Source organism: Bombus flavifrons, chromosome 16 (assembly GCF_040668555.2).
Source record: "Bombus flavifrons isolate JBK064 chromosome 16, iyBomFlav1_principal, whole genome shotgun sequence".
In the NCBI taxonomy this organism is placed as follows: Eukaryota; Metazoa; Arthropoda; class Insecta; order Hymenoptera; family Apidae; genus Bombus; species Bombus flavifrons.
In genome coordinates, this window is record NC_138457.1 from 7,176,372 (window position 1) to 7,194,966 (window position 18,595).

Consider the following 18,595-nt stretch of genomic DNA (forward strand, 5'->3'; position numbering starts at 1 on the left):
ATATCAAGTATCTAAAGAAAAATATACATTATAATATTTAATAGATGAAATAAATTCCTATTCCTATGTGTTTATTTGACAAGATATTGCTTAGTACCTTACACTTTGCTGTCATGGCGATTATCGGTAACCCACTATATTTTTTAGAATGATTAAAATGAGATAAATTTTATAGATTAACAAATTTTCAACAATATAAATGACTTATTATTAAATAACATTGCCAGAAAAAAGGTGCACAAATACAATATAATATTTTGCAAAAATTTAATGTTATAATATAATATACCTCAATCTATTGCGACTTTTAAAGCATAATACATAAATTTACATGGCAGTCAATGCGTTAATGGATTAAATAAATTCTTTAAGCATGAACAACAAACTAAACATCTTTTCCTATTCAAATATCCCGCTCTGGGGACATTCGTACATTCTCCGGAATGGCGCTGCTATGTTAGTTGACCGTTGATCGGTTGGAAAAGCTAGGCCCGGTCTGGGAAGCTAGCAAAAGTCTGGGCTTTTGGCTATTCAGTTGCTAGTGGCTGGTCACAGGGTTTGTACACGGAATTTGTCTTTAGTGCAGATGTGTATATGTGTGTGCGCGATAAGAACAAAGAATCAGGCAGCACAGGGCATATCTATGTTACACAAAAACGGACCAAAAGTACAGAACCTTATCATATATGTGTCCAACAATTCCTAAGAACAATTCCCAGTACCGATGTACTAAAATACCACCTAGTAAGAAAACTTTTTTTAATTCCTAGGGATCCCTATATAGAATCATACATACCTATATAATCACAAGTCCTATATACGATATTTCAAGGATCTCATAAATTTCCTTTTCTTTTTTCTCAGATTGGTCTCCACCTCAGTCCGTCTCTCCCTTCCCATCCTCGTCTCTCCCTACGTTGGTTGGTATTTCGCTTCGTCGTTCCTCGTGGCGTGCGCGTTCCCGAAGACACTGTGGCCAGACCTTCGGCGACACTGCGGTTGTGCGACGCGGACGAGTGTGTCTCGGACAGCTAGGACGCCGGGAGACACAGGTGCAGGTGCGGGTGCATGATACACATTACATAGTAGTCGGGACGCGAGAACGTGAGTTGGAACGAGGTAGGTGCGCGTAAGTTGGCGATACGGTTCTACCAGTATCGTTAGTTACCGTGGCAGAATGGACGGTAGCACGGGTCCGCCGTCGGACGTGACGGCGATGGGCAGCAGTGAGAACGACGAGAGATCGAAGACCCAACGGGACACCGACGACATCACCGCTTCTTCGTCTGCGTCGTCAGGCACGGCCACCACCTCTTCCACGTATTCTACAACAATGCAGAGCGACCAGTCAACGGAATATTGCGGTCAAGGCTCGATAAGGGCTGGCTCCACTTCTCCACTCCCTACGAACTCCTCATCGTCTTCGTCGTCATCGTTGTCGTCGTCCGCCTCCTCTACGCCGCCGCCGCCACCGCAGCCGGGGTGTGGCTGCGTCGCTGCCACCGTCCTCGAGCCCGACGAAATTACCATCAGCATCACGCCGACTACCGGTGGGCAATTCGACCTTACGGTCGACCGGACGGACACCGTCGAGAACCTCAAGAAGATCATCTCGAAGAGGTTGAAGGTCGCAAAGGAACGTATTTGTTTACTACATCGGGAAAGGTTCGTATATCGAAAGAGTATACGTGCATGTAAGAGTCCCAGAAGTCAAAATGATTTTTGGAGAATTTTGTAATTTTAGTAACAGAGTATGCGATTGATGTTTTGTTTTTTGGTAACTAGGTGGTTGAGCGCAATGGAGGTGATCAGTTTGGCTTCTAGAGGTAGTAGCATATGTAAAGTACATACTACTTTGTTAACCAGCCGAAAGTTTACTTTGGTAATTGACCGTAACTATCCCCACTAGTCCTTGCGCCTTTGTAAAGAGAAGCTTCAGCATTATACATTTATCTCTTTCGTTTCTTTTGCACGCGTGCAACTTTCATTTTTTTGCGTGTTCGGTATTTAACTGTCCTTAAGAAAATTGTTGCAAGAAAAAATCTATATCTTGAGATAGGTATCGGGTATCAGTGCCTGTATCTCTGTTCATTTCACGCTGAGGCAGAATTTTTTTTTATTCATGTAGACTCCTCCCTTGATAGCTGACCAGTTACCAAGGCAGTATTGTATGTACACATAAAACGTGTTACTATCGTTTTGAATCGTGACCTGTTTGTCATAAATAATAGGTTTAAACGTTATATTAATTATAAATTGATAGAATATTATATATTCTATTTATTATAATACAAGAAATATTCGGATCACATGCTTTGAAATTACCGATAAATCGATGGAGCAGACGATTGATTTCGGGTAATTTTTCTCACGATTTGATTTCGAAGGGAAAATTAGGTGTAGACGACCCTTCATAGGAAAAAAAAAAAAAAAAGAAATGGTAGGTGAACGTGTGCACACTACTGCACACGATATTGTTGGTTGAAAAGTGCGAGAGGAAGAACGAAAACAGCATTGATGCTCTGAACGAAAAAGAGAGAGTGGGCATAATACTCGTAGGCGTCGTGGGGGCCGCCGCTCGGACTGATCCTCCTCCTTCGTACAAGCACGCAAGAGAAACATGGTGGAGAGGAAGGTTGGCATACCATAGATTCGAAGTAGGAGGAGGTGGAGGTGGTGTAGTAGGTAGAATATCTCGGGAATCGCGTTCTCGTAAAGTGGAACGGTGACAGCCCTCTGCAGTGAGAGGTAGAAGAAGAAAGAGAAACAGTCGGATGGAAAAGACGACAGGATTGGCTATTCCCGTACGCAACATATCGCTGGAATTTTCTCTCTTTCTGTTTATTCCTCTTCTTGAATTGCCTCTCCCCTTTTTCTTTCCATTTCTCGCATCTCGATTTTATATAGCAATTGTCGTTAAATTTTTTCTTCAGTTGCATCTCTAACTCTAAGAAATCACAAAGGGCTTTGAAAAGTCATATATTGTAAATTCGAATTTAAATTACTGAATAATTGAGAATCTGTATTGAGTTAGTAGCTTACAAGATGTAAGTTTTGGAAATTTCCTGATTTTAATCTTGTTCTCTTCAGGTCTATATATATATATATATATATATATATATATATATATATATATATATTATTATTATTATTATTATTATTAAAGTTTAGATACTACTTAAATATTTGATTTTGGTATTGCTTTGTATATTCCACGTTTATTATGAATAAAGATTTCTAATATATATATATATATATATATCTAAGGAAGGTGTGAGGAGAACAGCAAGATTAAATATAATTGTAATTGCATGTAAAGCAATTGAGCGTTTCCAACGAAAGTATCGTGTCTTTTTCAAGAGTTGCATCGATGAGAAACGAATACCCATCGCTATTTGTTCCCTTGTGCCTGCCAGGCCAGTTTCAGGCTCAGGTAGCATACGCCGGTTCTTCGCTACGTAGTTAATGTGTGTGCTCTCTCGCTTCTCCCGTCGGTGTAAATGCGACACGTGCACATTGTTAGCCCGTTTGCCGTGTGTGCCCCATTCGTCTCTTTCTGTTTCATTCTATTGCATCTTCAGTTCATGCGTATCGCATTAATTACAGAATGGACCGACGATTTTAATTTGCCCGTATTAGCGTTATTTTCCCTGTGAAACTGTCAGAATTGGTCAGTGCTCGTATACTTCTCTTTTCATCAAATTTGCTTTTCATCATTTTACAAATTTTCTTGTGTTTTTGTTCTATATGGTTGTTGAAAATTCATAATCTTTATCACAAATAATATTATTTTTAAGTTTGTGAATAGATTTTCTATCTAAAAGATAATACATATATCTTCTGGTTGCGACTTGGATCACGTAAAAAAAACAAGGTGTAATGCAACCTTACCTTAACCGTTTTGTGCCACGATTAAGCATGTGTCATCGAGAGTCTTATACCTGTTACTCATCCTCGTTGCACAAACAAGGAGTAAACTTTTCCATCCAATTATTTTTATCATCGACTACTATTCATTTAAGAATTTTTTACCGTTACTATAAAAGAAATGTGTAATTAATTACGATTTTGTAATTAGTAAGAGAAATGATAGTGGACAACGGTATCATTACAAATAGGTTTCATGACCTTAGAGAGTAACCAAGGAGAAAACAATATTTATCACATTAGCGATAAGAATGTTCTTAGTATTCCTTTACTTTATGTATTTATATATGTTCGAATTTAGACGTAGTTTATTCTTAGCGCCATTCACGTAGCACGCTTTTCTCTTTTTCATTCATAGAGGTCCATACTGAAAATACAGCTAATTTGGTTTTTCTAACTATATTTTGTGTACATACATTGCTGATCATTGTGGATGCTGCATTTATTATTTGAACCGCTTATTTGTCAAGGCAGTTAACGCCACTAAACACAAATTAGAGGAAATTGATAAATTACACAATATAAATAAACTGTAGATTTTTATGCATCTACAAGAAATTTGCACAAAATACACATAATATGAAAAAATATATAAGATATCTAAAATATAGTTCTTTGTATAACATTTGGTAGGTACAACAATTGTCTATCGAGTCTGGGTTTTTGATCATATTCCCAAAAATATAATGTATAAAAATCCGCAATCTAAAGCATCAATCAAATACTTTGGCATTAAAATCCCAAAAATTTTAAAATAGTGGAGTTATCCACTTTATCCTATGAACGACTTATTTATCATGTGAATTGCAACCGTCTGTGTATGCTTATCCATTCAAACAAACAATTCGATTCTGTTTTTTGTCGACTCATCCGAAACCGATAAAGCTTCTCAGAAGACGTATCTATGTCGTAAAACTTCCTCCCAGTCATATGCTCATTGTTTCAAATATGTACATTCCAGTACTTTGTCAGTTAGAATTCAAATCAAAGAATTGATACCTGGTTTTCATGAAAGAATAAGTTTAGGTTTTTGGGGCTTCAATAATAGTTTTTCAATAATAGTAATAGTTTTTTAAAAAGAGGATACATACTTATCCGAGATGATCGTAGAAACGTATACAGGTCAAAGACTTGATCTTACCAGGATCTTCAGAAAAACCGTTAAGCCCGTTGGAGTCCGCGCAAGTGGCGCCAGGGTCGCGAATATCCGCCACCCTCATACTTCCTCTTTCAATGCCGATCAATCGATAGATGTCTCTGCTCTATATCAATTTATGAACAAGAAATCCTTTTTTACTTATTTAAGAATGCATGTTAGATCCCTCTTGCATAATTGAATTAATATTACTATTAGATTGCAGATCTTTATTCAAATTCATATCTGAGAATATAATTAACAAAGTATAATCTCGGCAAAAATTGCTTTACTTATTTATTATTATAGAAAGCAGTATACTTTAGGTGTTTTATATATTTTTTCATATTATGTGCATTTTGTGCAATTTTGCACTTTCAAATTTCCTATAAGTACATAAAATTCCTCGGTCTAATTATTATTAACGAAATTTTACAAGTTACAAGTTGCAGGTTATTAACGTCAATAAATTTATTTTGCACAGTAGTAACGAGTTTGATAACGAAACGGTTTCCCGTTGTTTAGTTTCTCCCTGATTACCTTATTTGGTGTAAAATTGGGAAATTGTTAACATAAATACATAACCTACAATTCGTAACTTGTCGATTCGCCAATATTGTGCAGAAGGTTGCAGGTATAATTCTTAATACAACTTGTGTAACATATAAGGAATAATCTAATCGCAGTATGAAGATGAACCTTAGGCTTTGATATTTGGATCCTCCAAGCTCTAAAATATATTTAAAAAAAATTGAGGTTTGCCTTAAGTCTCTCTAATTGATAGTGGATTCTTTACGGAGGTAGTACCGAACGAGTTTGTGGAATGTATATGCATTTGCAGAATTGAAGTCAATTATACGAACGCTGACGAAGGAATGTTGGTATTTTCGCAATCATTTCAGTGACTAGTTAATACTTTCGAACGTAAATACATACGTTTCGCCATGTTATAACGATAATAAGGAACGCTGCTTGGAAACACGTCTTACGAACAATCTATCTCCTTATTAGAAGAAGCATAGCTAATAAATTTCAATCGGGCGTTACCCCGCGTTGTATAATCCCGGTGCCGCTTCTGGACGTAACAATGGCGTAACGTTGACCTGATCTTCGTTGTCGGTTAAATCTTAAAAAATTCCCTAAATCTACCTCATTTCCATCTGAGAACACAACTGGAAACAAAAATCCTACAATTCAACTTCAATTCAGTTCATTCAAAAAGTGAAAATGTGGTTAGGTTAGGAATTAACTGTGGTTAAACTAGATTACTTAATTTTGAAATTTTTAACTTAATTTAATTTTATTATTGATCTGTTTCTATATAAATCTATATAAAATGAAATATCCTAAATTTTAGTAACCTAATATAAGGTTATTATAGTCATCTATAATTCAATAATACTAGTTGGAAAGCCTAAGTGTTAATACATACTTAGAAACCTGCGCATGTTACAAGATGTGTTTTAATGAACGAATGAGGCAAATTTCTATATCTTTCTTTTGTACGTTATCTGCAATAGAAATGAATCATCAATATTCTAATTATAGCTTATTCTACAGTATATAACCTAGCTTAACCTATAATGTTTAATATATATATTTTTTGTAAAGATTATAACTTAAGCTAGATTTTATATATATATATATATATATATATATATATATATATATATACATATATATATGTAATTAATTATGGAATATAATTATGAAATTTTATATATAATCATGGAAAATTCCAATTCTAATTATACGAAATATAGGAATAATGTGTTATAGGTATAAACATTTTGCGGAAGGAATTGCACAGTGTTTCTTGCGGCTCGCGACATTGCCAGTCGATATCAATTCCCTGTACGCTATTTGCGGCTTCATTCGATGTCTGTTGTGGCGATAGAGCAACTTATCGTATTGTCTAATCTCTCGGATCTTACCGCTGTGTTATCATTTTCTTGTCCCTTACTTTCAGCATGATGATTAACGCTAATGTCACAGAGGTTTTTAAAGCATTGACGCCTACAATTTATGTAATTTTGCGTGGTATTGAAGTTTCTACTGATTATCGTAATTGATTACACATTCGCTTATTCGTAGATCTTACATAAAAAATAAATAGATGTTTCTATGACAGTAATTACATGTAATTAGCGATATGTTCTTACAGGCAGTTTTCGATGAAATATAACTTTGACCATGGGCAGAGATAAAGTTAGTTATGAGAGGTCACAATAGTAAAAATGACTGCATCATACTGCCTGCGATAAGGGTAACGCCTCAGTGTTGGAATTGCCCGCAATTATCAGGCAATGTATTGCAAAACAACATATGGAGATTAAGGGGAAAAACGAGGAGTGCCCATTTTTCGAGATTTTCCACTTTATAACACATTTTATTCGTGAGAATTGGGACTGCTAAACTACCAGGATCGAGTCACAATAATTATGTTATTTTTAAATTAAAGTGTCTCCATAAGATAATATTAAGGATTTGGTAGACTAGATAAAAACAAAGAACTTCCACTCTGTATTGAAGTAAAACACAGATAAAAATAATTAATATTTTATTAATCATTCTTCTTTATAATATCTAAATATAATATATACTATAAGATATAAATGTCAATTTATGAACAATACAGTTAAATTTATTAAATGTTTTCCTTTTCTAATGGGCTAAAATATTGAATCTTAATTTTCTTATTTTGTGATATTCATATGTTACCCTTAATGTATAACAATTTTGGCACTGATTTCATTAGCATAAAGTTTCAATGACAAATTTAACTGGAAATTTGTGTGTTTCAGACAATTGCGTGAGGGAACGCTAGAGGAAAATCGTTTACAAGATGGCAGTCGGCTTACGCTGCTGCCGAGCGTGGAAACCGGCCTATTGGTAAGTCAATTGCATATTTTTGGCGATAAAAACCTAATAAAACTACCTAAATTACTATAGACCAACTTGTTATCTCAATGTAAATTCAATTCCTTCTTTTTATAATGCAGAAAGTAATTATGGTTTCAAAAGATCATAAAGCATAGTTTCTATGAAATAAATGGATTATTGATCACTACCATTGTCAATTACGAATGGAAGAGTAAGCTTTAGGGTCTAAGCTGTATGAGATTATTTCTGAACAGAAGTCGAATCTCATGGGATTTTTTTTTTTAAATGTTGCTTATTTGTCGCTCTACGAAGAATCCATAGAAGAAGAGTTCCCACGAAAGATAGAAAACATGTGTGGAATTGTGATCCGGATAAACGCCGTTAACTTGGTTCGTGTATCATTGGGTCACTTGGTTTCTCGGCCACCGTATCGTCAGTGCTTTATTTTCCAGTACTATTGCGTCATACTTTTCTTCGTTCATCTTGTACCATCCTTCTATTGTCGTGACACCTTAGAGGTATTTCCATTGGTCACAAAGTTTCTGTAATTATTCCTTTTTATAACTGAGCAGTACCTCCAATCCAGAACCTTTATTTTTATCTTATTGCAATTTGATTATTCTATAACGTTAAATCATTTACTCAATCCTGTATTTTAAATGATTTCCATATAATTGTTTATGCATCTTACAGTTCTACCTTCTTGTTCCCAACATCATCCCACATTCGTAAAAAGAAGAAGAAGGCTTTTTAGATTTCCTTTGGTCGATGTTCCATGAGAACGAAATCAGAAGAATCAAGCTAACCATCTCCGCTAGGTTATTCGGTTTGAATCAATAAAAACGAAGCTGGCCCGTGCATACACCGAGTGCACGCGCATACACAAAGGATACACGGTCTTTCTCTCTCATTGAAATAGTCTCTCTAGGGCTGTGCTCGAGGCACTGGCAACAGCGCTGGCACACGGGTCCTTATCGCGACCGAGACTCGTTCGCATGGCTGTCAAGGGGACCGCCCGCTCGAGTCTCGGTCACCCGCAGTCAATTTTAAAGTATACTCGTGTGTAGGGTATGTATATGTGTGTAGCTATGCTTCGCGACCACGATCACCGCTACAGTGACTCTATACACGTCCGACGTTCTTTCGTGGGTGGTTACGAAGAAACGGGGCGAGACATACGCCGGTTTCGCACAACATAGTTGGCCAGCCTAATCGGCTCTACTCTGGCTCTTCGGATCGACACGCACCTTACATTAGGTTGTTTAGAAAATTGGTAGTCAGAAATGAAGAAAGATCTATCTAGAATTCAATTTTCTCATCTGTAACTTCAACCCGTAAAAACACTCTTATGTGTGTATTATATGTATCGTATAAAACATTTTAAAACATTAATACGTTTTCTTTCTGGTATTTGCTCGAACGTTTTATTATTTGATAGAAATTCATGACAAAAACGTTATGAAATTTTCGACCGATCCAATATTTATTCTTTGTTTATATATAATGACTACAAAAGGTATTTGCACACCATTGTATTAATTATAGTATTTATATGCTAATTCATTAAGTTCAAGTGTATTAAATTTCATGTTATTTGTATTTTATTTTCATTTGATTACAAAAATTTAATACTGTGATAATAAAATGTGGAACCTGATAAGCAAACGCTTCATTGGAAAATAAGGGTGTTTATAAGTACTTTTTTGTAGCCATTATAGTTTTGCTCTTATATATGTAGTATTCTTTGTCTATAGAATACCATATATGGTATTCCTTGTCTATATTGGCTCTCTAGGAGTATGGAGGAACATAGCTCTGTATGGTTGCACCTGTAAAAACGTAGTACTACGTTAACTGTTCATTCATGAGCACGTAGCGGTGGTTCTTGACCTTTATTTGAAAAAAACCGGTGCTATGTATTGAGGGTTCTCAACCTTTGAGATTAAAAACGTTGTATTCACCAAATAGATTATATTCGTGTTTTATTGAAAATTAGTAACCTGGGAGAATATATGTATACATGTGTGAACTCCTGAGCTAGAGAATAAAAGGCGATATCGATCACGAAATGTAAGAACGTATATATAGCCATACTCGTTACAGGCTCCTGCATAGTAGTACTGGAATGAGACTTCTTTAGACAGGTTGAAAGTTTGATAGGCGACTCCGGTAATATCTACTTGGCTAGTGGAGAAGTTTTATTGATCGACCGTGGAAATTCTGCAGAACAGAGCAGAGCATCTCTGACGTTTCCGCGTTATTTCCAGAAGAACATATCCAAAGGGCGTTAAATGATAAGTGGACAGCGCGCTAGGACCAGGTTAATGTATCGTTTTTGCAGCTGGCTCAATTTAATAATCGCAGACATTGTTAAGCGAGGGTGAAGACAGCTGATCACACTGTCATGTCTTAAACCAAATTGTACCGCTTTGAATAACGAAAATCGTAAGAATGCGATGATGTCATATTTGTTCTTCCTTCGTTTCTTTTAATGAGATAGAAAGAAGAGTCATAAGGTCGCATCGCGACGCGACTTTTTATCTTCCAGTCACCGATAGTCTAACCGCAATGTGATACTTGGAACGCAGAATGTTATAAAATGAATCTCCTTTGTTAAAGTCTATACCATATTGTAGAGAAATTCTGGATGAGCGTTTTGGAAAGTCGTAACGAGTGAGAGTTCCTATTTTAGTTGCCATCTCCAGATGGTTCAAACATGTACCAAAGGAAAGGCAAATTCTCAAGGTTAGGGGAAAGCAACCATATTCCAGTTGCTTTGTGAGGTTCAAAATATTAGGTTGCTTAAAAAGTTCCTAGTAGAAAGTAAAGAAACATTTATGTAGAATTTCTTTGAATAGCTTTCGCAAGCTTTTACAATATTTTATTTCTTGTTTATATCGCTCTAATAAGTTTGTAAAAACTAGGATAAATAATAATGAAGGTGTACTATATTCAGTGATTGATGGATAAAACAGAATGTTTCAGCTACGACTCAAAATTTTTTAGATATATGACGTTCAACACTATCTTGTTAAAAACAGAAACCTGTTTTATTAACGATCCTCGATATTTCTCCTCAGTTCTCTTTAGTATTCAAATTAGAAGTAGCATTTATATAATCACTACGAACTTTAAGAACAACCCAATATTCAACAATTGGCTACAATGTAGCATTGCTCAATAATATATCATCTTCTGATAGATTCTACATAAGACGCATTTAAAAGCGGTTAAGATCTATCTACACGTGTAAAGCGCGGACGTTACAACTGGAGACGCTGGTATTAACGTAATTTGTCATTTATATCGTATTAAGAATTTCTGGCAGTATCTCTGGTTGACGCGTGGTGCGTAAATCATAAATCGTAAGCGTTCCTCGTGTAACGATACCCCTACCATCGGCTGTTGCAACCCAAAGTTCTCTTTTCGAAGTGTAAATACTTTTTCCTTATCCTGCGATACGACTCACCACCACCGCAGACATGCCTGAGCAACACAACGCATGGTGGGGTAGAACCAGACTCCGGCGGTGAGGCGTCAGACACACGGGTATTTACGATTCATGGTGTACGTTCCTGGCTTGATAGCAGGTTGCGCTTCGAGCGTGGCGCCACTGGCTTCGTCGACGGTCGTTGCGGCACTCACAGTGCTCCGTGGCATTGACAGGGGTTCTCTGACCTGTAGTAATTGCAACGAGAATCCATGGGAATCCCTGTGATCCTCTAATAATAATTTGTGAATCTTTTATAGTTGAAACATGAAAGCTATCTATTTTATAAAATCATTAATAATAATTATGGAAAAAATAAGGAATGGAGATGATTAAATATATAAATTGAATCAATAATAAATTACTAAATGATTCGCTAATTGAATCTAATTGGTTAAAAAATTATTGATATAGTATTAATCTGTTTTATTTGATTAACTTCGAACTAATGGGAACTGGGAAGTTTTGTGGAAGTTTCGGAGAAAGAGAGAAACATTACGTGGTTGAGATGACGCAGGGTCCATTCATCGAAGTTTAGATTTCCCGTAAAACGAATGTAAATCGAATTACCGAATATACGATGACCGTCAGTGAAAGGAAGTCCGTTAGGTGTACCGGGGGATGCCTAGCTGTGCCGTCTAGGGTCTGAGCCTCGGTTCCGCGAGGTTTCCTCTCTTCTGCAGGTCTTCTCGCGTTTCCATCTCTTGTCGTGAGCTCATCGATTCAACCTCATCTTTTGCCTGAATGAATAAGCGATACCAGCGTTATGAGATATTGGCGTTTCACTTCGTAGGCCACTTTACCAGCGGTCCCTTTCAATTCTGCCATGATTTTTCAATAGTTGGACTCGTGCAAGAGCGTATAGTTGCTCGAAAAAAGCCAGTATACTTAAAGAAAAAAAAATATATTAGGTTTTGGATCTTCCAAAATATATTATGTAAAAGATTTATTTTTATCAACTTTGATCTATAAGATCAAAGCTGTTTGATGATGGTTATACAATAGGATGTAAAAAGCGACTGATTCAGATGTTTGAGTGCTAATACCGGAGCCATAAAATTGGTAGAGTGGAATTGGCTAATCTGCAATGAGTTCTTGGTCGTATACGGCTTCCATCTCGGCTCTCCGACTGTTGCCTTTTATCCTGTAAAAGTATTTAAACGCCGTTTAGCGGTAAACACTTGATCGAATCGTGTCACGCATTTTTATCGGCTGTGTTACATTTCTAGTCAGTTTTTTTCTTTCTGTAAGAAGTATGTATTAGGTCATCCGACAATATTGTGACAATGGAAATAACTGTCCATATATCGCAATTTCGTTCCCAGATTAATGGAATGGGATAAATTAATAAAAATTGAATTAAGATATATTATATATTTTCAGGCACAACGACCAGAGCAGAGCGTGATGCAAGCGTTGGAGAGCTTGAATGATTCTCAGGTGAACGATTTTTTGTCCGGCAAGGCTCCCCTGAATCTCACAATGCGACTAGGGGATCACATGATGCTGATACAGCTACAACTATCTACAGTAACTCCGGCCTCGCCAACGGCCAATCAGGCGACCAGCAATACCACTGGGTTAACTATCGGTGGAAATAGTTCGAACGGGTCTAATTTACCCACTAGCCACGTATCAAGTTCCCTGCAAAGTAGGCGGTCCACTGTACTGGCTGCGCGTTCGACCAGCAGCGCCTCTGCTAAGTTACAAAATGGAGCCGCGGCTGCGAGGACGTCTTCTTTGATAAGCAGTCTGGCTTCGGCGTTACACGCAGCAGCTAGCTGCAGTACCAGCCTCTCGACAGCCACTACGACAACCAGTCCAGTCTGTTCAAGCCGCACCACAACTGCCTCCTCGGTCTCATCCTCATCTTCTTACTCGCCGAGTTCACCACATTCGTCCTTCTGTGCTAACCAAGCGCCAACCGCTCGAACTAGCAGCAGCCACGGCTCAGTGTCACCCAATGGGAACTCCAATGCTTGTCAATCTTGCCTTCTATACCACCATCATCACCACCATCACCATAATCACCACCACCACCATCATCACCACCATCATCATCATCACCACTCAAGAAACAAGTCCATCAATTCGCCCAACAGTTCTCAACCTTCCTCCTCTTCATCTTCCGTGGACCACCTACAACAATCTACCTCTACTGGACATGGATGCATGGAATCAGTGCCCTACGATATAACCCCGCCAAGAAAGAAACTCTGCACTGCTCACCACCATGGCCAACAATCCGCTAACAGTACAGATTCCATCAGGAGTAATGCTGTGGATGGGGATGCTAGTCCTCAGAGTCCTACCTCTTCGTTGGCTGAGCAGAATTCCAAGGCCGCAACCTTAGACACCAGGGCGCTAGCTGAAGCTTCTCGTAACTTGACGCAGAAACTTAAGCAGCTCTCCTCTGAGGTACTCACCTCGCGGGTCGACCTCGCAGAGGTATACATTGTTACCGATGCCAGTTCCCCCTGTGTACCACTATTTCGTATATACGTTAGCGCTGTGTGTTTGTTAAGATCTTAAGAGATGTGAAAAAATAAACCACCAAACGTCTGTGTTTTTTTAAATAATAATAAATATAAAAAATATATTGTAAAGCGCATTTTTTAGAGGCTCTCTTAGGTTCTTAAATGTGTTTTCTTCTTGCTTTGTTTATTTTGTGATTAGAAGAATATCAATTTTTTTTCTATTTTTATGATTTTATGGTCTTTTTGTAATTGCATGCATACAGTGTAAATTTTAAGTAATGTGAAACACACAGTGAAATTAATATTAATATTTTTTATTAAATTATTAATGTAGTGAGTAACCACATACAATTTTTGGGACATAGGAAAATGCAAGACGCAGACAAGGTGCAATAATAGAGAGTATGCATCATCATGGAAAGGGTGTATACTCTGGTACATTTAGTGGGACCTTAAATCCAGCTCTTCAAGATAGACACGGACGTCCTAAAAGAGATATAAGTACCATCATTCACATTCTTAATGATTTGCTATGTGCCACACCAGCTGCTACTGCAGGTCATTATAGGCACCATCACAGGCACTCTAGCAATCGCCAGCAGTCTTCAACTTCTCCGTCCTCAACTGGAACGACAACCACAATAAATGGTGCCCCAACACCCATTGTTGGATGTCATGATTCCTCCAATCCTGGTTACTCTACTGGTACTCTAGAAATCTAGCTTAACCCTTTGAGTGTTTAATCCATATGTAGTATGGACATATAAAATATGCAGAAGCGCATGAATTTTTAGTTCAATTTTTAGTTCATGCAAAAATATTTTATAGAAATCTTACTATTAAACTGAGGAAAGAGAAATATGTAAACAATGAAATATTGGGTTATCAAATAAGGTTTAAACATTTACTAGCATAAATTATAAACTTTGTTCTGACATCTTGCAATAATACAATTTTGTTCGATAATTTCATTATTAAAATGAAAATTAATAAAATTATTAAATTATAAATCCATTATTCCATCTGTGTATAATCTTTGTTGTTTCTCTGCAAAAGTGTGACCTCAGAAACTCAATACCAAGAAATACTTACTGATTCATTTGTCTAAGAGAAATTAAAACATAAATTCTATATTTAAAAATATTAATTCAAAGATATTAGAAATAATTGTATAGTAAGAAAAATTAACATCTTTCTCAACTATATCTAATTATTTTACTAAACACTCAAAGGGTAAACAAATCGACTATAACACATTAAGGAAAAGTAGATCTGTAACTTTATTATTTATAATTATAGAGGAACTGTCAAAGGAGAATGAAGCAACTAAGGGAAAGATGAGACGTTTGCGCTTAGTGATGGAACAACGACGTGCAAAGAGAAAAGCCAGAAGACAGGCAGGAGCTGCACCATATACCACACAGTGGGCGGCTGTAACACCAGATCCAGATCCAAATCATGATCCAAACACGGCCAGTACCGCTACCACAAATACAACAGAACCTCAAAACGAACCCGAGCTGCAACCTTGCAGTCCTGAACCGGTCGTAGCTTGAACCTGTCAATCGATCAATACGAAGAGTAGTAATTGTATAATGCAAATTCAGTTTTTAACTAGCGCACTGATTTATTCAAGGATAAGTGGGCAAAACTATCACTTCTCACCGCGTATACGCTTCCTTTCGCCAGGAAGAATTTCCGTTTCAACACACATACCACATTAGCGAAAGTTTACTCTTTTTGTTTACGCGACAGAGAAAAAAAGATGAAATATCTCGAGTTATTTTAAATGCGTTTAAAACGACGGATTGGACGGATTGGAAGTACCGCGGTCATCTTCGCGGTATAAATGAAATACTGCAATGAAAACTGAGAGACCGTTGGGAAAAGCTGTATGCTATAATTGTGCACGTGTGACATTCTACATGCATAATTTTCAGTATTGCCTATAATATACGTACCTCCAGTCCAAATATGCTATCGAAATGTTTGAACTTTTAAAAGAATCCTGTCAATGGCGAAACTCGAACGAAAGAGAAAACTTAGCAATATTGTATAATGGAAGGACGTGCAATGTTAGGCACGGTATAGAAATTATTAAATAGAAGTTTCACAGAAAACATGTGTACGTCTCTGCTGGAAAGTTTGATGCTATATTTATTAGAGATGAAAGAGATAAAAAGTAATTAAATCATATTAAAGAATTGTTTTGGCTATTACTCAGGACTTGATCATAGCTGACAATAATTGCACTTGACGGTGCGACAGCACATACAGAGAAAATCGGCAAACGAATGGAGCTGTGGAATTCTCTACGGAAAAGGGGGAAGAAAAATAATTCGCTAGAAGAATTTTGTCGATAGAAATCTAGGGGAGTAAAAAGAAGGTCGTCACTTTGATCATTGATTACTAATTCCTGTCGGCATCGGCGTATACTCAAATTTAGTAGACACGAGTAGACAATTTTAAACTCACATACTTTCACGAATCGCAGGGAAGACTGTTACAAAAGCAATGTTACAACTGTTTACTCATAATAACACGAGAACATTGGAACTTAGTGCAAGAAGAAGGAAGAATTCTTTCTCTTTTTTTTTTCTCTCGACAAAAACATATTTACGTCTGTCGATGAACTGGTTGAACCGTATCAAAATATACCTTTATGCAAGAAGTGCACTTTATATGATGTCACCCGTGTATTCATAGAAACTTCTCGTTATCGACGAGTAGCTAGAAATAGTTCAACATACAATAAAAAAATGTTCTTTCTCTGATTTATATGTCTCTGTGGAATAGAAAAGTATCTTTGGAAAGTGACATCGATTCCTCGTAGTTAACGTATCCATAAAATCTAACGTATAATATGGATCAACTAGTTCATACTTCGATAATTTCATATCAGTTCTGATGAATATAAAAAAAACGAGAATAGACTGGATTTTTAACTTGAAAATATCGATTCGTAAGCTTGATTGCTTACATTGTTCAAGTATCGTCATAAATATCATCGTTCTCGACAAACAAGAAAGGAAGAAAAGGAAGAAAGAACTCGAAGCACGTGGATAAATGGTCCTATAGTTAGAATTAGATAATCCTATCGCATGGCTCCGGCCAGAATTCATTTAAGTTTCACTAGGTACTAAATAATATGATAATATCTGATAAAGAATAGCGTATTACGTTTAAGTTACTTAGGAGAAAAAAATATTACTATTATTATATTATTATCATTACTATCGCTACAGTTTTAAAAACTGGCTCAATATTGTAACATATGATTATTGAATTTTATCGAGTACCAAAATAAATAAGATTGCTTGCTAAACTAAGAAAAAAAATGAACGAAGTCCATCTTTAAGTCTTGTTTGAATGTGGCATCATCTGTTGAGTGTTTGTTATTATTGTTATCATTGTTTATTGCCTGTGTAAAGAAAAAAAGGAAAGGAATCGCCGATGCTGTTTTGTTCTACATTTATTATATTGATTATTATTAATTTCTAAGTTAAAATGTGTTTTTTGGAAATATATGTTTCGTTTTAGTTTGTAAGACTATATATAAATATGATTTAAGAAAAGCCTTGAAGAAGAAAAATATTAAATTGATTAAAGTTATTCATTTTGAAATTGTTTATTTAAATAATGTCTTGAATCACGTAAAATTGTAGAAATTTATTATCGACGCTTAAAAAGCTACGCTATCATAGTTTATATAATATAATGAATTGTAGTTACGCGCAACACAGACTTCGTGACAATACAACTATTATTATAAAAAAAGAGAGAAGGAAAATTATTGTTTTCTTTTTTAGTAAATTGAATTATTAATACAAATGTTATGTCAACTGTAAAGTCCCAAATTAAATTTCTAAAATGCAATGATAATATAGAAATTGTGTCGTTTCTTTGAAGAAATCTGTAAAATGTATAATTGGTACAATGGTATATTTTTATGGTTATATATCTAAGGAGTTCTACGCTTGGACCACTATAGTTTAATCAGAAGTAATGATATGCCAACTTTAGCAATAGTATCGCACATTCTTTGAGAGGATTTTTTCGTATAAATATTATCAATATACTTCTGCTCTATAAAACGATTTGTTCGATTCAGTACTATTAGTGGCACATATTTTACAATGGACAGCTACCTTTGTCGATTAATCTTTATTATTCTCATTTTATTATTCATATAATCACAAAAGGACTTTATAAATTAATAAGTATAATTTTTTATATTAATTTTGGCTAGAAGCAATATCCTTTGATATCCACTTTTATATATATATATATATATATATATATATATAAAATTATATATATATAATGTGTGTATGTATGTGTGTGTGTACTAAATTTTCATACTACTACTAATGTCACATCAACATTACATACAAAATAATAGAAACAGTACATACTCTCTACAATTAATAATAATATACATTGTATATTATGGAAAAGTATTTACGATATGTATGAAAATTTGCAAGTTCATTTACATGAATCTCCATTATACTTAATGGCGTTGTGTTGTTATTCAGTCAAATATGTATTATTAACAAAAAGAGAATCCCAAAATATTCATCAGAAGTGTAGAGGATATGTATCCTATTTTTATGAACTTTTTGGAATGCTCAATGATGGTTTGATTCCATATCTATAGTACAGAAGAAGGAGGTTTTTACA

At 35.8% G+C, this 18,595-nt stretch overlaps 1 protein-coding gene across 4 annotated transcripts; it reads left to right on the plus strand.

Moving 5' to 3' along the window:
* Positions 1-504: 504 nt before the first annotated feature.
* Positions 505-17,536, plus strand: LOC138188234 (midnolin-B). Of its 4 annotated transcripts, none has more exons than XM_069129834.1 (6): positions 505-1,298; positions 1,371-1,665; positions 7,867-7,954; positions 12,819-13,883; positions 14,278-14,617; positions 15,212-17,536. In XM_069129834.1, the coding sequence occupies exons 1-6, from the start codon at positions 1,178-1,180 to the stop codon at positions 15,466-15,468; spliced, it is 2,166 nt and encodes a 721-aa protein (XP_068985935.1). In that variant the 5' UTR covers positions 505-1,177; the 3' UTR covers positions 15,469-17,536. The 4 variants fall into 4 exon arrangements, with proteins under 4 accessions (XP_068985935.1, XP_068985933.1, XP_068985932.1 ...); XM_069129832.1 differs by having other exon boundaries at positions 506-744; positions 865-1,665; XM_069129831.1 differs by having other exon boundaries at positions 506-1,665.
* Positions 17,537-18,595: the final 1,059 nt, after the last annotated feature.

Coding starts and splice junctions, on each gene's coding strand:
- LOC138188234 (XM_069129831.1), top strand. CDS start 1,178: ATGGACGGTAGCACGGGTCCGCCGTCGGACGTGACGGCGATGGGCAGC. Junction 1,666..7,866: donor TGTTTACTACATCGGGAAAG/GTTCGTATATCG, acceptor TGTGTGTTTCAG/ACAATTGCGTGAGGGAACGC. Junction 13,884..14,277: donor CGCGGGTCGACCTCGCAGAG/GTATACATTGTT, acceptor TTTGGGACATAG/GAAAATGCAAGACGCAGACA.